The sequence below is a fragment of the Orcinus orca genome, chromosome 15 (genome assembly GCF_937001465.1).
Source record: "Orcinus orca chromosome 15, mOrcOrc1.1, whole genome shotgun sequence".
Lineage (NCBI taxonomy): Eukaryota > Metazoa > Chordata > Mammalia > Artiodactyla > Delphinidae > Orcinus > Orcinus orca.
In genome coordinates, this window is record NC_064573.1 from 49,302,767 (window position 1) to 49,325,878 (window position 23,112).

The following is a 23,112-nucleotide window of genomic DNA, read 5'->3' on the forward strand; positions in this document are numbered from 1 at the left end:
AGGAAGGAAGGGAGGGACGGAGGGAGGGAGGGACGGAGGGAGGGAGGGACGGAGGGAGGGAGGGACGGAGGGAGGGAGGGAGGGAAAGAGAGAGAAAGAAATACCAAACAGTACATTATGACTGTGTGACCATATATCTTCATAGGTAAAGGAGCCATATTTGAATACTTGCCACCACAATCTGCTTTAGGAAGCAATCAACTAGGAAAGTTTACATGGCAAAGGCATATAGGTATGCACACACACACGCGCGTATGTGTATGTGTGTATTTTAAAAATCATGTATGCATTGTCCTTTGAGTTGGCAGAAAGATAAAAATGCAAATTCTCTAAATAATTGACTTATACAATACGAGACAATAAATATTCTGATTTTCTGTGACATCTGAAAGTAATAACTCTTTACTCAAATACTTAGCTATCATGTGCTGAAATCAAAACGATACCTAACCCAGTAAAAGTAAAATCTTAAACACATTAATCACAAAGATGCATATTACATGATTAGTACTAGACGATGCCTCAAGGTGCGTCAAATTATAAACGTGTTCCGAGTACATAAAATACACATTAGAGATTTCTCTCATCATAGGCACAATCTAATACAAAAATATATCTGACACGTATAAATTAGAAGATCCATTTGACAGCCTCCAAAGCAGGAAAAGGGGAAGAAGTAATGCCAACATAAAAAAGCACACATAGATGCAAATAGTTCTGCTTATATGATTATTTTCTTCATCAGCGAGGGGTAAAGAGCAATTTACACCAATCTAGTTTTCCAGACAGATCACAGTAATAAACAGGTTGGATAAGTCATAGCACGAAGGCCAGAACCGTTATGAATTACTCAACTAAAAAAAATGTACTCAGATTTCAGTGAATCTAACAGTACAGTGTACTCACAGCGTGGTTTTGTTATTTTAGAGTCTTCAGAACCACTGTCTACCCCTTCTCCGTGCTTTACCACCAGGTTCCCAGAAAAACCACAGGGGCTATCCTGCATCAAACCTAGAAGAGACAGTTTATAAATGCACCTGTCCTATAAACATACTATTAACAAAGACTCACTGGATGGTGTTCTAATGGTGTGTGTTCAGTTAAGTGAACTGAACACAAACTTATTTGAAATCCTGAGATCTCTCTGGAGAAATAAAAGTTTTTAAAGCAGTTAATATAGGAATTTTTTTAAAAATTCTAAAGTATGGGGCCTTATGTAATCTCTCAATACTGAAAAATAGTTCAAGCAACATTTGAACTGAAAATTCAATTAAGTATGAACGCTGGAGCAAAAACTTCGTGATTCTAAATGTTCCACAATCATAACTGAGAAGTTTGCCACATACACTATAGCCAAAAAGACAACAACATGGCAAGAGCCATATTTTAAAGATTCATAACATTCTTCCCTTCAGCCTTGATGAAACCAGGTATCTAACATTTTTAGATGTAAATTTTTCCTTTCCGAAGGCATCTATTGATACCTGACTTCTGGGTCTTCCCGTTCATGAAAGTAGGACAGAAATCTTTTCTCTCTGGCTAGCATCTAAAATCCCTGCAGCAGTCAGGCTAGAAAGAAAGTCAATGTTAATAAGCATTTTGGAAGTGAGAAAACATGAAGACAGATTAGCCAAAATCAATGAGGAACAACCATTTCTTTTGAAGAAGTTATTATTCCCTCAAAACCAGATGAAGTAGATTAAGGCTGCCAACATTCTAGCTGCTCCTTCCATGTCTGTTTTGAAGAGACATATTTTAAAGTACTGACGTCGCATGAGATCATACTTCAGCTAAAAGGATATGTAAATAAATGACACCCCAAGATGATATTCTTTATTGCAACATAAATTTTAAGAAATATCTAACCTTAAGATTTGAGCCAGGTTAGGCACACAATTATGACAGAAATTCTTAAGTGACTGAGGTATATAGAGTCTTCAAAACCACAGGTGTGCAGTACTGAACAAAGAGGTAAATTAGGTGACAATAAAAATTAGCAACGAAGGATTAAAAAATAACTTTGAACTCTGTTTCCAATATCAATATCCTGAGCTAAGGGGAAAATGATTAAGTCCTGGCAATAGACAGTCCAGTGAATCCTTCATCAGCAAATATTCTGAGGCAAAAGAATCTATGTTCATTCAAGAATAACCTTTTCAAGTAATTTGTTCAAAGATTTCCAAAAATTGGTAATTAGACAATTTATCATAAAGAAAAGGAAACACCAAAAATGTAGGTATTATTTATCCAGTCTATAGACTAGGTCTTCTAATAAATTAGCAAAATAGCTATACTTTCGGTTGTAAAACAATCTTCTGTTTGCTTTCACTTGACTGGCTGTCAAAGGAATAAAAGTGTCTGTCCTTTGAAACATTTTTGTAGACCATCTGGAGATAAGGATGACAACTTCAGCTGAAGAGTATTTGTTTTTTAATAAGAAAACATGGAATCCTGGTTATTAACATATATATATATATCTTACAATGAAAGAATATTCGGTCTGTGGTCGGAGACTTGCATTCTATTCATTACTCCCTAATAACAGGAATAATTAATTGCGATAAGTCAATTAGCCGTTTTTGTGCCTGAGTTTCATTGTCTGGACAATGGAAACATCTGTGCTATGTCATTCTCAGAAACAGTTTGAGGATAAAGTAAAATGCTAGAAAGCACTTTTATTTTTTCAAAACACGATATAAGTGCTACGTCGTGATACTGTTAATAATTTTACAGGTACCTCTTAGTGTTACCCAGTCAGATGTGTGCTTCAAGTAGGCATTCCTACAAGATTGCAGGTTGAATATTTAGTTGTATTTTATTTAAAAAATAATAAATCACAAAACTAAAATGTTTGAACAAGGTCACTTAACCCTCTCCCCAGGTGGTTAGTTATTACTATTATCATCATCATTATTACTTTTTAGCTATGTGTTTAAAAGAGGAGATCTTTAATACATCAACCTAACCGAGAAAATGTGTCCCAGGCCCAGGTGGTTTTCAGAAGAAAAGCTGATCTTCATAAGAGCTGTGTCCTCTACTTTTAAAGTGCAGAACCTGTGTGGGGAGGGACAGAGCGGGAACTTCGGGTCTGTCACTGAGGAACCAATTCCCTCATCGAAGCCAGAGCAGCATGGATGCGGACGTGCAATCTGTTTTCAAAGTCGTAGCCAGAGTAATCCTCCTGAAAGACAAGAGAGAGTATTAGCTAAGCTGTCTGTAATACTACAGTATCAATCACACCAAGCTTTGTACTGCCCCAAGTAAAATTCCGTACACCCCTAACAAAGGTTTTGCATTCACTTGATTCTTATTTCCCAAACCTCAAGCTTTGTGTCCGTTTTTAAAATGTCAACTGAGCATTATTAATGCTGTCTTTGGAAAATTTCCCTCATGTTATTCCTGGGACAGCAGTCTTAAGCTGGGCTCAGTGGAAGTTGCTGTTAGAACTTCTTAACTCAAGAACACAGTTATGAAATCAACAGTTATTTTCCCACTCAAATGAGAAGAGTTTTTATAAAGCAGGATGAGCAATTTCATAAGAGCTTCATGTGTAATTTCACTTAAAAATCAACTGCTCACTGATTCAGTTATCAGTTTCCCCTCCAGAAATACCAACCAAGACAATCATTTCACAAAATTTCTTGAATTCAGACTCCAGAGTACACTACAGAGGATAAGAAGGGTCACTGGAAAGAGAGAGATTGAGCATTTTTAGGCATTTTTACCTTTGCTTGAAGAAGGAGACTTCTGCCTCTTCCTACAGTCTATGAATTTAAGAAAAACACATTATCTCTTAACATCTATATTTATATACACTCAAGCAGAAAATGTTATAATAGGAAGATATATTAATTCAAAAAATTCACAGTGACATAGAGGGGAGTCAAGTGCTCATTCAAGCATACTGACTCAATTTTTCTTTAATGTAATGCTGTTTACATGTTTACATTAAGACATTACTTGATAAATAATTTTTCATAATCTTCATTATTATTTTATAAAGGGCTGGCATATTTTAGAAGAGTGTAATAATTTAAGATCTTACTAAAACACGCAAAATTGATGATAATTTACGTTTATTTGAAGTCAGTAAGATTTTTTGAAGGCATTACTGATTGAGAATATCAACTTCATTTTTCAAGAGACAGACCAGTCTTCTTGTAGTTTATGTATATATTTTAAGGCTGCATTAAGAGTAAAAATTTCCTTAAAGAATATGGTGTTAGAAGTTTCTACCAAAATTCATAAAAATTGCATTTTCTATTTTGGTAAAATTAGAAATTCAAATGAAAAGAGTTACCAATTAACAGCCTATCCTTGGCAAGATAAGCTACATATTTAAGGATTAGGCTAGAATATTTCTGTTGATTTAGCTCAACTTCTAAAAAGTCCATATATTTGAAGGCTGACTTGAATTTACTGAAAATTAGAATTTTATACAGTCAATAGTATGTAATTGAGCTTCTAAAAGAAGGTACCAAGCAAATCCAGCATTATTAAAATTCACTTTAGAAAAAACTGCCCCACTGTGCTTAAATATGCATCTTAATGATGACCGTCAAACTTATAAGGTATTCTAAAATTTTTAAGTAATCCTACACACCATCCTCATTTATTCTCACTACAATCATTACTGAATTGGCAAGGGAGGTATTTTTTATCCTGTTTTACAGATTAGGAAGAAGGTATGTGGTTAAATAACTTAACCATATCATACACTAAATAAAAATAAACGGCAGAGCTAGAATCACAATGCAATTCTGTACTCTGAATAAACCACATTACATCATACCAGACCACTCTAGAAAAGGCAATGATTTTGCCCCAAATGAATTTTTGTCCCCAAAGTTACATTTACCATTCTAATTCCAGGGAAGAGATTACCTCCTTAAACACAGTGAGATAGGATTAATAGCTTCTTGGATTCATTCTATGTGAAATCAAGGAAAACAAAACAAAAAAACACTATGTTCAATCAACTTACTTTAAATGAAGGATGTTTTGTGCCTGTTCACTTGCACAGTTTTGCTGATGAGCATAATTTAAGAAAATAGATAAGATCTTACCTCTGGTTTGTCTAACAGAAGACAGCCAAGTTCATAGCAAGCATATGGCTGAACATATAAGTTATTCTGACGACACAACTCATCTTTAACAGCTCGCTGAAAGAACTGAAAGTAATACGAATATTTTTGGAATTAATTCATTTCTCTACTTAGGCTCATTTTCCTACTTAAGCCTCATCACATCTTTAGGAGGATGTCTATTCTGTAACAGATTTTCTCCTTTTCTGCGTCTTTGTTCCTTCCCATTTATTCTCATCCATATCTTATAAGTCCTTTACATACCTGTCTGGTGAACTTGCGCCAGTATATGTTACCCATCAGTCAGCCCAATCTGTGCTATTTATTTTCCTAGTTGACACACCAGCCTCTGCTGATTTTATTGCAGAGAACATCTTTATCAGCATCTCCAAATCTGAACATTCCATTTTAATATTTAAGACAGAAAGTAAACAAGCCAAGAACCATCTCTTGACAGGTGTCTTGACTGTATCTTACTGATACTTAAGCATATGATCTAAAATAAGCTATTCAGAGCTGTGTAATAGCTATTATACCCCACACTGAAAATTAATTTTAAATTATAATACAAGTGTATCAACACCCTAGGATTTAAAAGCCGAAGTCTGTTACTACAGTACATGAACTCTCTCAAAGAATAATCAAAATAACACCTGGATGTATGTTAAAAAAAAAACAACCAAACAAAAAACTCAGAAAAATCCCTCCAACTACATTTGAAGATAATGAATGGTTCTTTTTCATAGAGTACATTCGCAGAATATCTTAAGCTAACAACTTTCTAGACCTCACCTCAGTAATGCATCAATAATCTGCAGTTATAGAGGGAGGAAAAGTGGACACAGGCTGACATGCCTGATCATATCTGTATTTACCTAGCTAGGAGGCTTCCCTCTGCTCCTTCAAAATTGTCTGCCTCCTCATTTCTTCCTCCTCCAATTGAGGCTGTCATCTTTGATAAACAGCTAGTGCCAGAAAAGAAGCCCATAGGTGAAGAAGTATTCTAAGGCTCTGAAGTCACATTAAAAGCTAGTATGAACCATCATCAACTTCTGGCATCTGAGAAGATGACCGTAATCAAATAAAGTGGATGAAACTCACTGCAGTGGGAGATTAGCTTTATGTAACGCTTTCTCCTTTTTCTTATTCCCAAGCGTATATGTAGGTTTTCACAGTTTAGTTTCCTTAGCCATGACACCCCATGAACAGTTTACCTGGACAGCATCTTCTGAGTTCCCTAGACATTTGTGTATGGCACCAAGAAACAAATACTTTAATCCAACGACAGATGAATCATCCACTTCATGGCAAGCTTAAAGAGAAGCGAAAACAGCAGGAAGGAAATACGTTCACTTAATTCCTTAAATACCATCAAGAGTTAAGCATTTCATTGTTTAGCAACGTATTCAAGTTCAAACTGAGAAGGTTTCCCTTCCTCATCCATTAGTGAGTATCCTTAGTCAAAGAAAGACAAAGATATCAAACTTCATGGTGCCAAGAAGGCTCAAAATTGCATCATATTATTACTAGGTCAAAGAAGCCAATGTGAAAAGGCTGCATACTGTACAACTGCAACTACATGACGTTCCGGAAAAGGCAAAACTGTGGTGAGTTGCCAGAGGTCTGGAAGGTAGAGCACAGGGGATTTTCAGGCCAGTGAAACTATTCTGTATCATACTATCTGTAAGAGTGGATACATGTCATGATACATTTGTCAGATCCCACAGAATGTACGAAACAAAGCATACACTCTAATGTAAATTACAGACTTCCGGCGATAATGCTGTGCCAGTGTTGCTTCATCAGCTGTAACGAATGCACCGCAACAGGGGGGATGTTAATGGTTGGAGAGGCTGTGTGGGTACACATGGCGGGGGGGAGGTTTGAGGTGTGTAGGAACTCTCTGTCCTTTCTGTCCAATTTTGCTTGAATCTAAAACTGCTCTGAAAAATAAAGTCTATTGGTATCTTTCAATTGCATCATATTAATTCAAAAAACCATGCCATGAGCACCTTCACATGTTTGTAGGAGGTACTGCACCAGTCTCTGAGAGGGCATCAGACTTGATCCCTCCACCTCGAGAAGCTTGCCATCTACTGCGGAGGATGGGCACACATGTTGGGAGGATAACATGGAAGTTTTCCAAGGAAATGAAAAGAGTGGAAATTGGAAACATAGTGGAGCTAATACAAGAGGAAAAATAGTAATTATTTCTATGAACCAATAAAGATACTGAGATTTGAAAAGATTTTATAGAAACATACACATACAATATATATGTACACACATACACAATGTATATCACACATAAATGCATGTACATGTATATATGTACATATGTGTGATATATATGTATGTATGTATATATGTAGATATAGAGAGAGAGAGAGAGAGAGAGAGAGAGAGACAGAGAGAGAGAGACAGAGAGAGGGAGGGAGGGAGGGAGAGAGAGAGCGCTCAAGGTTCCAGAAAAAGTTTTGGAAGTTATTGGAAGAGCTGGGTAGAGTGACAAAGAGGTAAATGTGAAGAAGAGTCTAAACCTATAGAAGCAGGAGGTGCCTCAAAAACCTAGGCTGAAAATACCTCCACAGAAAAAGTGCTCAAAAGATATTAAGGCAGTGGCAGTGTTAAGGAAAGGGGAATGTACTTCATTCATCCCCTCATTCATTCACTAATTCTACTCATTCATTCAATATTTATTGAGCAACTACTATATGACAGCAGTGACCAAAGAGAAAAAAATTCCTGCCCTTAGGAAACTAACATTTTGTGGAGGAGAGAGATAACACAAAAGACAGGTAAAATAAGTGTATTAAGGAAGTGTACACACTAAGGTAAAAAATAAAGCCAGGAAAGGGGATAGCAGTATGCATGTGTGTCGGAAAGGTACAGGTTAAGGCCCATTGAAAAAGCCACAGGTGGGTAAAGACGTGAAGAAAATGAGTGAAGGAGCCATGTGGATATTTGTGGGAAGAGCTTTTGAAGGCAGAGAACAGCAAGTGCAAAGGCACTAAGGGCTGCACGTGCCTGGTGTGTTCAAGATCAGTAAGGAGTGCGGCTGGAGCCTGGTGAGCGGGGGGAAGCGTGGTGAGAGGCAATGGCAGTGGGGGCGTGTGTACAGACCATAGGCCACTCGATGGATCCAGACTTTTACTTTGAATAAGATGAGGCCACAGAAGGTCTCAGAAGTGAACCACCACCACATGACTTAGGTTTTAATAGGTGCACTCTGACGGCTGTGCTGAGAATACATGGTAACATCCTTAAAACGCAGAGGAAGAATGCAGTGGAGATGGGCAGGTGGGTGAGGAAGGGAATGAATGAAATTACAAGACAAGGATATAAAAATCCAGCTAGCTCTGCTGATGCAGGGAGTCACAGACAGGGACTGTGATAAGCTGAGCGCACAAAGCTGTGTGGGCCTGATGGGAAGAGTGTAATCAATGCAGATGACCTCTATCACCCACAATCAGGTGGCTTTTTTTCTCCTGGAACTTAACTATTTCTCTACAAAGATCTTCACCTGTTTTCTATATGACTGAGTCGATTTGGATCATTACTGCTTAACACTGGAGAATGAGATAATCTAATTAACAGCTCTCTTAACTGGATTTTTAGCAAAAATATTAGAGAATTATCTCATATTCACTCCAGAGCCCACCTCCCTCCCCAGGGCCACATCGTTGTTGTCTATTTTGACAGCTGGAAAGGAGCTCAGAGAATATTTAGTCACATTAAGTGATGATCGTTCTTGTGCCTGCCAGTTACCATTTTATATTTGCATGTCTGTTTTAATTATCTCTAAACACATGATCCTGCACTTGTGCATTAAAAAGAATACCTAAGGGGCTTCCCTGGTGGTGCAGTGGTTAAGAATCCACCTGCCAATGCAGGGGACACGGGCTCGAGCCCTGGTCTGGGAAGATCCCATATGCTGCAGAGCAACTAAGCCCATGCGCCACAACTACTGAGCCTGTGCTCTAGAGCCTGCAAACCGCAACTACTGAGCCTGCATGCCACAACTACTGAAGGCCACACACCTAGAGCCCGTGCACCGCAACGAAGAGTAGCCCCCGCTGGCCGCAACTAGAGAAAGCCCGCGAGCAGCAATGAAGACCCAATGCAGCCAAAAACTAAAAAAATGAATAAATAAAATAAATAAATAAATGTATTTAAAAAAAAAAAGAATACCTAAAATTCCTTACTGGTCTTTTGAGTTAGACATTGGTTTATATTCCAGACTTGCATCAACAACCAGGGATGGGTTTAAAATTATGAATCTTTTTAAACAGAGCAGAACTTGAACATCCGAGAAAATTCTGTTTCCTTTCAAGTAATTCCCTTAGGAGGGTTACACACCCTAATTACAGGGCCTTTGCGCACAACTTCTTCTGGAGTTGCATTACTTTGCTCTAGAATATCAACACTGACCAATTTTTTGACCTTTGAGAGGGAACTTTTTTTTTTTTAAAATAAGCAACAGGCATCTGCAGGGAATTCTGATGATAAAAGTATGTGATTCAAGGGAAAACGCTACATTTGATCAAAAACAAGTGTGACTACAAAGAAATCTGACAAATTTTATACAGCCATTAGTTTTGAATAAGTCCAAAATATTAATACTAAATCACTTTTGGAAAAGAGCAGCATATATGTGACTAAGACTACATTTCCAAAGGTAACTGCTTTCTATAAAACCATCTTTCTGGATGAACAGTCAGTGGCATTTCATACCCACGGGTTCTGCATTCACGGATGCAACCAACTGTGGATCGAAAATATTCTGGGAAAAAAAAAAATTCCACAAAGCAACTAATTACATACTATTTACATTGTATTTGCAACTACATATATAGCATTTACATCATATCAGGTATTACAGGTAATCTGGAGATGAGTTAAAGTAAACATGGAAAAGTGCACGTAGCTTATATGCAAATACTACACCATTTTATATGAGGGACTTGCACATGCGTGGATTTTGGTATGTGTAGGGGGTCCTGGAACCAATCCCCCACAGATACACAGGGATAACTGTATGTGTGTGTGTTTGGTTTTTTTAATTAATTAATTTATTTATTTATTTTTGGCCATGTTGGGTCTTTGTTGCTGCACGTGGGCTTTCTCCAGTTACGGCGAGAGGGGACTACTCTTCGTTGCGGTGCGTGGGCTTCTCATTGCAGTGGCTTCTCTTGCTGCGGAGCATGGGCTCTAGGCACACGGGCTTCAGTAGTTGTGGCTCGCGGGCTCTAGAGCACAGGCTCAGTAGTTGTGGCGCACGGGCTTAGCTGCTCCGCGGCATGTGGGATCTTCCCGGACCAGGGCTCGAGCCCGTGTCCCCTGCATTGGCAGGTGGATTCTTAACCACTGCGCCACCAGGAAGTCCCTGTGTTTTAACACAGCACTCTCACCATGTAATCATTTTTCCAGCTGCATGGTTTAAATATCTTCATGCTCCCAGGAAGATGAAGCTGTGTGTAGAGAGCTGAAAGCTTTGCTAGTCAATGTGCCATCCTCAGACCAGCAGCAGAGACACTTGGTCCTATGGGAGCTGGGCAAGTCACCTGTTCCGAGTCTCGCCTTCCTCATTATAAAACGGGCACAATGCTGTCCACCTTTTCTACTTCCCTGGGTTCCAGTGAAGAGCAAAGGAAATAATCTGCCAGACTATAAAATATCATTCAAATGTCTGCCATCATATCTTTAGAAGAAATGTTACAGTATTTCTTTTTTAAAAAATTTATTTATTTTTATTTTATTTATTTTTGGCTGCATTGGGTCTTCGTTGCTGCACGCGGGCTTTCTCTAGCTGCTGCGAGCAGGGCTACTCTGTTGCGGTGTGCGGGCTTCTCACTGCGGTGGCTTCTCTTGTTGCGGAGCACAGGCTCTAGGCATGCAAGCTTCAGTAGTTGTGGCACACGGGCTCAGTAGTTGTGGCTCTCGGGCTCTAGAGCGCAGGCTCAGTAGTTGTGGTGCACGGGCTTAGCTGCTCCGCGGCATGTGGGATCTTCCTGGACCAGGGCTCGAACCCGTGTCCCCTGCATTGGCAGGCGGATTCTTAACCACTGTGCCAACAGGGAAGCCCACAATATTTCTTTAATAACCAGTAAAGCTTTATGTTACTAAAAGACTTATTCTCTCCATGAACTTCTCCTACAATTATAATAAAAATGACTTTATGAAGGTTTTATTACCATAACTTATAGCCTTATGATTTTTTAAACATATGAATCAAAAAGGTAGGTTCCCAATTATACTCCTTGGCGTCTACTCAAGAGAAATCAGTACGTAATTCCACACAAAAGGTCAGTACACTTATGTTGCACACTTATGTTTGCAGCAGCTTTACGCACGGTCGCTGAACACCCAGAAAAACCCGAATGTCCCGCAGGAGAAGGAATGAACAAATCGTGGGACAGGTATAGCCATACGATGGAATTCCACTCAACAAGTGAGAGGAACAAACTACTGACACAGATACAACGTGGGTGTCACAGACACTAGGCTGCACAAATGAAGCCACGCACTAAAAAGTACACACTGTCTGATTCCACTTGGACGAAGTTAAAACGTAATCTGTGGAGAGAAAAATCAGAACAGGGGTTGCCATGGGTGGGGCCTGACTGAGAAGGGGCATAAGGGAAATCTCAGGGGTGGAAGAAATGTTCTATGTCTTGATCATGGGGTGGATGCCACAGTGTACATATTTGTCAAAACTCACTGAACTGCATGTACGCTTAATATCTGTGCATTTTAATGGATGTCCACATGAAAAAAGAGGTTTCATTGCGGGGGGCAGGTGGAAACGTATGCTTCCAGCCACCCGCATGGCTTTAGGATTAACAACCCTGACGATCAGTGTGCATCGCCACACACTGCGGACAAGGCAAGTACATCTGTCCCTTCCAGTGCCTCCTACTTCCATCACCTAAGTGACGGAACTTTTTCAACCATCGCACCATTTGTCCAAGAATGACAGATTTGTACTCTCTGAATCAGAGGAGATTAGTGACACACTGAAGGAACAAGCTGCCGTGCACAGTTTTGTTTTGTTTTTTTACCTTGACTCATCCTCTGTAGGTTGGGGAGGGAGCAGTTGGGGAGGGCTTTCCACAAGTACAACACTTCAATGGACGCCAGCACGCACAGCGCTTTGGTTGGGGTTTGTTTCCGAAACCTCTCTGCCTGCAAGCAGTTGGAATGATTAGGCGACATTAGAAAAAAAACAAATTCAGATAAAAAAAAAATTTCAGAGACATTAAAAAATACATGGTTCATATCTGATGTGAACGATCCCCTCCCGCAAAGTTAAAAATGAAAATTTCTCTCTAAATTTTGCTCTCTGATTTTTAATATATTGGTAGATATGCCTTTCTCTTATTCAATTCAATCTACTATCAAGATCCAGGATATATATTGAAAACTTTAAACTGAAATGAACCTAGTGTCATTCTAAATCAAAGAAACTTATAAAAGCTGGGTGACAAATAATAACTTGATGGGTTTATATGGAGGATGTAATACTAGATGCCTTTCAGTCACGGTCTTATTGACGTTTTAGTTTTCTAATTAGTCCCAGTCCTCTCAGGGGCATTCCACATTACAATCTAGTTTATACTCACACTAAATCATTCAATGTTCATTCAATGAAAACTTACAACTAAAACCATGGAAAATTCAGGATATACGTTGTCAGGTAACCCATGGTAATTCAGCTAAACTGTATTCTTAAAAGTACAGAAGTAAATTGGGGCTTTGTCCCTACAGTCCTGGGCCCTTCTGCTGGGATATTTGATGCACACTTTTGTTTTTTATTAGGGCAGAACGTGATGCTTTCACTCTATGAGAACTAACAGTCTGTATCTCTTGCCCAGGTTCTGCGGATTTGCATTCTTCTGAGACTACCTAGCTCTTCAGACAGATGTTCTTCCTCTCTGGAGGCTCATGAGCTCCACAGGATCTGTAATGTCTCTATCCAGTCAAAGAAACAACTGCTCTAATGATCTGCAACCAAACAGTACTTTGCATTCAGAGCAGAAGAACGACACGGGAGTAAATTCTCTCCACAGTCGTGAACTGCATTTTGCATGGCGTTAGGTTGCCAGCTTTGCATATGATTTCTTAAAACCTGTCCAAGGTGGCAATGGTTGCAAATATCCATCATAAATGACACACCAGATCAACAGGTTCCAACATACCTTTTTCACTGAGAACTGTTCAATCTGATTGTTCTTCCTTTTGAAGAGTTTCTGAACTTCTTTAAAGACAATCTGTGCCCCGTCCACATCACCGGTGGCTCCCTGACAAACTGTGAGAAACCATCGTTGTAATCCTTAAGTATTGGGGGAAAATGCCACTAACGGATACCTAGGTTGATGATACTTGGAAAACGTTACCAAAGGAAAAAATGGGAGCAAATATTTTAAAAGACTGTTACACGTGGGACTACACCACCCTGCTGATCGTCGTTCCACCATTTCAACAACTATCTCCCGGGACTTCCCTGGTGGCGCAGTGGTTAAGAATCCGCCTGCCAATGCAGCGGACACGGGCCCGATCGATCCCCGGTCCGGGAAGATCCCACAGGTCTCAGAGCAACTAACCCCTGTGCCACAACTACTGAGCCTGCGTGCCTAGGGCTCGTGCTCCGCAACAAGAAGCCTGGGCAACGCAACGAAGAGTAGCCCCTGCTCGCCAACTAGAGAAAGGCTGCACGCAGCAACGAAGACCCAACGCAGCCCAAAATAAACAAAACAAAAAAATCTATTTCCCTGGCGCTAGGTTCCCTGAGCTTTGGGGTGGTGGGGGGGGCGGGGCCAGGTGGGAAAACTACAGTCCTAAGTCCTCTTTGGGGAAGATAGTCTAGTCTTGAACATTAACAAAACCCCCAGATATTATCGCAGACTACAGTCCATTTAGGCTCACATACTCAGAAAGTGGAAGAAAAAGGAATCTAGGCAAGAACACTTAGGAGCCAGGAGGACTGTGAAAGCCTCACGGTAGTAGAAGGATACCCCTGCACCTGGCAAGAAAGGCATGAATTAGTCCTGCACGTTTACTGGGCACCTACCACCTACAGCCGCCAGCAAGAATGTGAAGAAGAAACACACACGTTTACACCCAGAAGAAACTTACATTTCAGCTGGAGAGAGAAGACACACAGTCCAGAGCTACAATGTATATAGTGATGAGAGCCTTGGGAGTCCTGGCACCAAAGTACTTTTGGAAAAGCTCAACAAGGGAAGGGATGGTTTCTCTCTGGAGTGATCAGGGCAGCTTTGAGGAACTAAGAGTCAAGCTGAGCCTTGGAGGGGGGTAAGATTTTGATGGTCTGCATGCTATCTTCATCCCACCCAGAGCCCCCGGCAAAGACGTAGTCGTATTTCCTTTGGTTCACCTGCTCGCTACCTTCTCCAAACTTCACACCAGGCTGCAGTCCCATCCCTTCATTGGAACTTTACCAACTACTCTTTGTTGTCCTCTTTTCAACTCCCATGAAGATGAATTCATTTCTGTTCTTTTTGTTGCTTTTGTCTTTGCCACATATCGTTTTTCAACCCCCAGTTGGAATGTCCATTGATTTGCTAGTTCTTTCTTCTTTATTCGAGTAGTCCCTACAACTGGGTGGTCCCGTACTCGCACTTTGGGGCTTGGTCAAGCCAGGCACAGGGCTATGGCATGTCAGAGGATGGGCAGCTAACAGAAGGGTCAAAGAGGCACAAGCAGCAAGGTTTGCAGAAAGCTGACGTCATCAAGGTGAGGGGAAAGGCAGAAGATTTCTACTGGGAATAAGTGGGATTAGGCTGAATATTCAAAAGGAGAGATCACCCCCAGTTATAAGAGCAGCACTGCTCCAGATGTGGTGGCCTGAGCCCATCCAAAATGACCTCATCGGTTGGGTTATAACATTTCAAAACCAGGAAGAAGTTCAGTGATCGTTCTGTAAAACAACTCCAATATATTATAGATCAGAGGATGTAGAGGTCCAGGAAAGTTAAAAGTCTTGCCTGAGGTCACACAGTAGATCAATTAAAAAGAATAATTTCCGCTGCCCCTAGCCTGAGGTCTCCTCAGATAACTGGTAACATTATTATATAGTCACATAATATTAAAAAAAGAATGAGCAAGTGTGGGTACACAAGAGAGTCATAAACATCAACGGTATCAGGATCTGAATCGCCTTTGCAGTTCTACAACACTAATACCTCAGATCCTGAAGAATGTACACCACCTCCTCTCAGTACAGTTACAGACAGTTGCTCTAAAAGACGCAGATGTTTGAAAGCATGAGCGTCTCTGATTTACCCTAAGTCTGAGACCCACACAGAACTTAGGATGCTTGGCTCAGCCATTAAGACTAAGCTTTTCGGTTAACTTCTTCTGGGTAACATACCCAACAGAATTGAAAGCAGGGTCTCAGAAAGAACCGTGTTCACAGCAGCATCACTCACAATGGCCAAAGGGTGGAAACAACCCAAGCATCCACTGACGATGAACGGATAAACAAAACATGGTCTGTACATACAATGGAATATTATTCAGCCTTAAAAACGAATGAAATTCTGACACATACTACAATATGGATGAACCTTGAGGGCACTATGCTAAGTGAAATAAACCAGCTTCAATCAAGTCCACTTACCTAGAATAACCCAATTCACACAGACAGAAAGTACAGCAGTGGTTGTTAGGGGCTGGGGAGGGGGGAGTTATTGTGTAATGAGCATAGCGTTTCAGTTTGGGACAATGAAGTTGGACAGTGGTGATGGCTGTGAAGGAACTTAATGCCACTGAACCACACACTTAAACATGGTTAAAATAGGGACTTCCCCGGCGGTCCAGTGGTTAGGATTCTGGGCTTTCTCTGCTGGGGGCCTGGGTTCGATCCCTGGCTGGGGAATTAAGATCCTGTAAGCTGCGTGGTGCGGCCAAAAAAACCTTTTTTTTTTTTTAATGATTAAAATACATTTTATGTATATTTTACTGTAATAAAAAAAACCTCTCAGCCATAAGATGAATAAGGTCTGAAGATCTAACGTATAACATGGTGACTACATGTGATCATACTGTATCGTAAAATTGAAATTTGCCAACAGAGTAGAACTTAAATGTTCTTACAAAAAAAGAGATAAATATAAAAAAAGAAATAGCACAAGGAACTAAGCCCCGAATGGTAGTGTTTCTGGTCGCTGAATGCCCATTTTCTCCGACGCTGCCTGTAACACGTACCTGTCCTTCAGGCCAACTCAAATGACAGCTCCTGCAAGGAGCCTTCTCTGAGAGCTTGACAGAGTGACCTTCCCTCCCCTCCCCACGTACTCTTTAGGTGGAGCTCCTCACACATCTGCACGAAGCCCCCGTGGAGAAGTGGCGCCTAGAGTCTTTCACGCTTTATCATCTGCTACAACTGGTATGATCCTGCGATTTCCAATATCTGGAGAACAAATGCTCCTCTACACACCCACACCGTACCATTATTTCTTCATGTTCTATGCTCAACAACGATTAAAAAGAAACAGTTGCCCACAGTGACTACGTGGCCCCATTACACCCTAACGACCGCTGGGGGGCGCTGCAGCCTCTCTGTTTTCGTTCGTCCACGTGCTGCGCACACCAAGCCTGCTACTTTCATCTGAGATGCCTGTGAGTTCTGTAAACCAACCCTTAAAGTATCCTAAGCAGCACACTGAAAATAATCCTATTCAAACATCAGCTATAAGAGCCATACGAAAACGGATTAATACCTGCGGGGCTTGCAGGAAGGCCTGTGAGTATAAGGGCCTTCCGTCCCGACTGCTCACGGACTGTAGTTTCAGAACATCCAGGACAGACACGTTAGTCACCATCTTCTAATTCTATCTTATTTTAAAGAGACCAGTTAAGGGGATGGAATGACAGGAGACGTTTTGTTAAATCCAAATATTCAGAGAAATAAGAAGATATTGAAAATAATGTTTGGATTAGCCTTAAATTTTAAGTAAAAGAATCACTTATATGGGTGTGTAAGGAGAGCTCATCGTTAGAGGCAGAAAATGTACAACTACCTGGGTCTCTTCAATCTCCACCCGGACCGTTCTGCATCACAACAGCACTTCATGTATTGTAGCTCAGGGCACAGACAGCTATTTTGTCCACCAGGTGGCAGCATGTCTCTATCTCTTCATTTAAGGGTAAAAAGGCAATACACACTGATATGCCTATCAGACATTACAGTTGTTTCTGCTATAATGACATGCAGTGTTGAATTACCTTGTGTTCTGCAAAATCACACTGTAATTATAATAGGGTTAATAAGTAAAACAAGGTTGGAACAGACTACTCAAAATCCGTACAACTCTGTAACCAGGGCACTAACAATCTAAACAAAGACGTTAACACGATTTAAAAGCCATGTTTTAAAATTCTTTAAATTCCTAATAAATCAAAAATAGATTTGAGAAAATAAAGGAGAGCGGTAAGGGTAAATTGAGGCTGTTTAGGACAAAAACAAAAAGCTCACAATAAGCATTTCCGGGACCCAGCATGTGACCAACCCAGCCCTGAGGGGACGTGGGGAGGGGCAGGGCGTGCAGCACCGAACCACCCCGCTGTTCAGATGGGCTGGGGAGAGCTGCTCCTCAGCTGCTATTTACTCGTAGCCCAAAACAACACACGCTGTGGGAAACTGTGAAGAACACAACTTCTGCACCCTCTGCCATCACTCTCCCACCGGCCAACGCGCGTCAGCTAATCTGAGACAGAGAAGGGCGCGCTGCGGCCGTGCAGACCGTGGTCTACTCACCTGCGGTTAAATAGGCGTAATAGCACTGGGACCACCGGGACTCGTTTTTTAGCCTCTCAAAGGAGTCAAACGCATCCTTGAAATTCAGCTCTATCATGCTGCACCAACCTGTGAAAGAGATATTTCTAGTACGGGACCCTAAAGTAATACGCTCTACAGCCCATCTGTACGTTACAAACGTCTTATTCTGCTGACTTTCTCTGTGAGGGCTCCACGTCAACAGCCTGAAAACTTCCTAAGTATCTTTTCCCTCGTAAATATTTTCAATATGATGTTTTGAGTACACAAGGCATCTCTGATTTCACAACCAATGAAGCAGTATAGAAGGGAGGAAAGTAAAAATTTCTAGGGAAACCGGCCGATTTGCCTCCCCCGGCTGGAGATCAACCCAAGCACGGTGGTTCTTCTCTCCCAAGAGCAGGCACCGGCGCAAAGAAAGAAGCGATGCCAGTAGATTACACACACAGTGACCATCTCGAAAAGCCTCCCACGCTCACCTGTGCATTTATGATCACAGTCAATTAGCAACCTTTCCTGAGAATTGGAGAGGAAGCCAGTGAGAAATCAAGTACTTGCCACCCTTCCCTCTGCAGGGGCAGAGAAAGGACCCCACCTCTCCCAGAGCAAAACACTGTTAGGGTGGCATCCTGGGTGGGCTGGGGGGGGGCAGCAGCAATAAGGAAACAAGGAATTTTATCCCTCGTTGTTAGTAACGGTATCTCCCATCCACGGAGCCATCCCGTTGTGTGTCAGGCAGGCATCTGATGTAGTTCTTGTTAATCCTAGTGCAGTCTTGGAAAGGTGGCTGACAGTGTCCTCACCTGCCCAAGGAGAAAGCCTAAGGCTTGAAGAGGCTTCGGGACTTGCTCAAGGTCACACGGCTAATAAGAGGGAAGAACTGAGGGTCGAAGGCCATTGCTCTCTCCTGCCCACGATTTGCCTCCATAAAAAAATTGTTATCCGCTGCACCATGAAGCAGTCGTGTCACCTTAGACCTACCATTTGAACTAGAGGGACGAAGGGGAGCCACACTTTCAGAAAATTCAGTGTCAAATTCTGTGGGATATGATATGAAGTTGACATATTTTAGAGTAAACATGGGGGCTAATTCTTTCCATCCTAAAATGGACATCGGGATAAGATTTGAATTAAACGCCGCAACAGAGGTGGGAGGCAGCACCACAGCTGAATAAGGAGGCCAAGTCCTGACTTTGCTATTCCCACTTCCCCCCACCCCAACCCTGAGTTAACCTTCCGAAGTCCTTATTTCTGGGTTTCGATATTTCCAAGATTCCTTCCGTTCTGACATTCTACCCTGCCACAGACCCGGAAACAGTGCGCACACGAAAAAAGGCCACCATAATCATTTCACAGTATATCCAGGTATCAAATCTTATGTTGTACACCTTAAATACAATGTTACGTGTCAAAGGTATCTCAATGAAACTACAAGAAAAAAGATAACAGTGTCCTAAACAAGTGAAATAAAAGGACATCGAAGCTAGTCCCTTCCATTCAAGTCCTATACTGTTTCATCGGTTGTGAAATCAGAGATGCCTGGTCTTACTCAAAACATCACATTGATAATGTGTTTCACGTTCCATTCCACATTATGGCTACTAACCAGAGCTCCAGCAGAGTTTACAGGAAAATACATTTCCCACTGGATCATACCTCATCTCCACTCCCTAAGCTATAACAGGCGTTTAAAACATAATGCTGATTACTGGGCAGTTCTCAATCTTTTAGTTTGCACTCTTCTTTAAAAAAAGATTCAGGAAGACAATTACGTCTACAGCAGGCAAGCAAGTGGCAAACAAATGCCTCCAAGTCTGTCTATAAATTCCCCTCCAGGAGGGGAGAAGCGGGAGGAAGCAGCTAACATATGTGGCCAGGCATCCTGTCTGATGCTCATCCGGCTAATTTCATCTTAATTACACAGCTGCTCCCAGGGCAGGCGCCTGAGCTCCAGGGGCTGCCACGAGGGTGAGGTCTCCAAGTTAGCTGGTAGAAGAGCTGGAATGGGAATCTACGTGCCCAATTTTCTCCTAAGCCGTAGTTTTCTTCTCAGGCAAACATTGGTGGGAGGGAAGAGAAAACAGTCCTGAATTCTAATATCCAGTCCAATAAAATATTCACAAATGGTTTTTACTCAATTAATTTAAGTTTACCTATCATCCTAGAATCTAAATGTTATAAGGAGCAAAATATTAGAAAGAAGAAATGAGAATTCATTAAGTACCACTACTCGCGCTATGGTAACAAAGTCCTATTATTACACAAGGCGGCAGGCATCTCACAAAGACACAAACTGAAGAGCATTAACAATGAAAACGTGCACAGGAATGCGTTAACACTGCAGGACAAGAAGCTGGACGTTCAGCTGGACATGAGCTATTGCATTAATACTATTTCAATGACAAGGGACCGGACAGACATTCGATACTTACCAATTTCATACAGACACACGTGTTGGATTTCCCTCTGGTCTACTGCAAGTTCCAGAGCAGTATGGAAGGAAGTCAAGGCACTGTTGATTTGACACTAAGGAAAAAATGACAACAGTTTCTGGCTGAGATCTGTCTTTAACATTACGAGCATCCTAGTTCAAAAGCATCCTTTCCCTTGGTAGTCAAGCAGATTAAGCAGTAGAGAAGAGGGTGATGTAAAGGTTTCTGGGAAAACGCCCCCTTTCCCCTCACATGGTTGTGAGCTGAACAGAGCGCAGGCCACTCCTCCTTCTGCTCGGTCAGAAGGACCCACCAGTGAGGGCTCGGCTCACACCACCCTCTCCCACAGCGGTCTCTGTGCACACGTGCACTAGAACTTGGTGTGTGATCAATACAATGATTTGCTGATCTGGCTCCATGGTACAGGTAAGCTCGACAGGAGAGGGACTGCATCTCACCCTCCTGCATACACCCACCGGGCCCAGAGCCACTGGCAGTCAGTACTGCCCAGGGCCAGTCCATGAGCCCAGCCCCAGCCTCTCCCTGTTCCGGGAGCCCCGCACGCTCTACCACACAACTCGGTGATGTTCTCCGAATGCTTCTGGTCATCAGCCCTCTTCTCCCAACACTTCAGAAATTCTCTGAGGGTCCAGATTATACTTCCGACTTTTGCATTCATCTAGCACTGTCCAGAACCCCAGCAGACTCTCAAATGCCTGTCCCACCGTTTCCTGGTTAAATACATTTAGTGTTTTCTTCCATGAAAGATCTCGTTCAAAGTCTGCTGATCTGATGCCACAAGCACAAAAGGCACCATCAGGATAAAAGGGAGGTAAACTAAACCGTAATTACAGCAACGACAGGCGTTAAGTATCACGCATCAGTAATAATATAAATCCTAAATGTCCCGAAGATGCGACACAGCCTGCCCTCGCTGACACATGCCCAGGAGCGCTCCTTTCTCCCTCCCGCAGGTGCCAGCGCCTCTCTTCCCGCCCTGCACTCAGCCCTCCTCTCTGTGCTTCCCTGTGTGCCTCCTGCTGCTGCTCCCAGGCGACTCCCTTTCCAAGGCCCCTGGCTGCCTCTTCTCCCCCAGGGCAGCCAGGTTGGGGGCATGAAGGGTCTTAGAAGAGGGGCTGCTGGTTTCCCTGAGATCAGACCCATCACATTCCTCAGCTCCTTGAGTGATGCATGGTCACTGCAGGAGGCCCCAGGACTCCACACAGGGCACAGATGAGTCAGCAAGGAGATCGGCAGGACAGTCTGTGACTCAGGAACTCTGGAAGCCAAATGACTCAGTAACCACGGCCATGGCTGGACCAGTAACTGTTGGTGGCCCACAGTGACACTTCACTCTGCTATCAGCAAGGTTCAGACTGTAGCGTTCAATCCTGTATCACCACCCACAAGTGCTCGGAAGATACAGAAGGTAGCCACGGAAGATACACATCACTGTATCACTAATTCCTGTTCTCAACTAGCTCAACACCTAGTTGAAGGGAACCTCACAGGAATGAAACAGGCCTCCAGCTCTTAAGTCAGACATTTACACTGATTGTGAGCACACAGCCAGATACCAAAGGTAAAAAATCAATCAATCTCTAATGAAAAGCAAGTGTGTGCGTAGAGAGATCTGGACACTCATTACTCCCATTTCTAACTTTCCCCTTTCTGGATCAATACTTCTTTCCCTGCATCACACATGCATTCAATTTAGCCTATTTGCACAGAAACCACAGGGTTAGGGATTCTGCTTTTGCATGCACCTCCCCAGTTTCCCAAGTTAATGGCATTCAACCATCACCCCCAGGATATTTCCAGATGGGCCATCACTACCAAGCTGACCCCAGCTGGGGTTCAGTGCATGGCAGTGCAACGCCACGCTGCCCTTCAGAGGATAGAAAACTACTCGGCGAACATTTATCAGGCAACTGCTGGGTGCCCAGGATGGAACTGGACTCTGAAGCCACCAATATGAGTCAAAACTAAGCTCTGAACGCAAGAAAAGAAAAAAAGAAGCCAAGTAATACTTGAATCAACGTTATTTCTCTTAACCCTTTCAAAGACTCTGAGATAGGTATGCATTAGTTCCATTTTTGGATGAAGAAACTGACGTTCAACAACTGTAAGTGCTCAGTCAAGGTCAGGGAGCTAGTAATTGACTAGTATTCAAATTCTGCTCCAACTGCATGCTTTCCTCAGGGAGAGGGATGCAAGTGTGATTGATTAAGCTAAGAATCTGGAGATGAGGGAGAGTCCCTAGATTATCCAGGGGGCGTTAAATGCAATCAACAAGTATCCCTACAAGAGGGAAGCAGAGAGAGGGTTGACATAAGCAGAGAAGAAGGCAATGTGAGAGGATGGAGGCAGAGACTGGAGTGATGTGGCCGCAAGTCCAGGAATGCAGGCAGCCACCAGAGGCAAGAGGCAAGGAATGGACTTTCCCTAGAGCCTCCGGAGGGAGCGCTGCCCTGCTGACCACCTTGATTTGGGCCCAGAGAAACTGATTTTGGACTTCTGGACTCCAGAATTGTGAGAGAATAAATTTCTGTCATTTTAAGCCATAAACTTTGTGATAATTTATTACAACAGCCTTGGGAAACTAGAACAGTATACTTCCTTAAAGATGAAACTGTGAAGAAAGTTCCAGGCTCTATGTGTCACAAGCACTTGAATAGAACTGGGAAGTACTGAGACCACTTACGGAGCTTAAAGGCATTACCCCAGGAGCAAGCATAACTACAAAACTATTTCTACTTCTAGGCTGATCACTCATTAAGGAAGTACAATGAACAGC

General features: G+C 42.1%; 1 protein-coding gene across 4 annotated transcripts in view; it reads right to left on the reverse strand.

Annotated features, from left to right (window-relative positions):
- Positions 1–2,413: 2,413 nt before the first annotated feature.
- Positions 2,414–23,112, reverse strand: part of TTC39C (tetratricopeptide repeat domain 39C) — a 101,374-nt gene continuing 80,675 nt past the window's right edge. For 2 of the 4 annotated variants that reach the window (XM_004273748.4, XM_033435307.2), the window contains 8 exons: positions 20,316–20,409; positions 17,866–17,973; positions 13,283–13,392; positions 12,146–12,269; positions 6,299–6,396; positions 5,067–5,171; positions 3,726–3,764; positions 2,414–3,181 (listed from right to left, as the gene is read on the reverse strand). In XM_004273748.4, the coding sequence (XP_004273796.1) occupies positions 3,092–3,181; positions 3,726–3,764; positions 5,067–5,171; positions 6,299–6,396; positions 12,146–12,269; positions 13,283–13,392; positions 17,866–17,973; positions 20,316–20,409 (768 nt within the window). In that variant the 3' untranslated portion in view covers positions 2,414–3,091. The other 2 variants (XM_033435308.2, XM_049697561.1) reach the window with 2 other exon arrangements.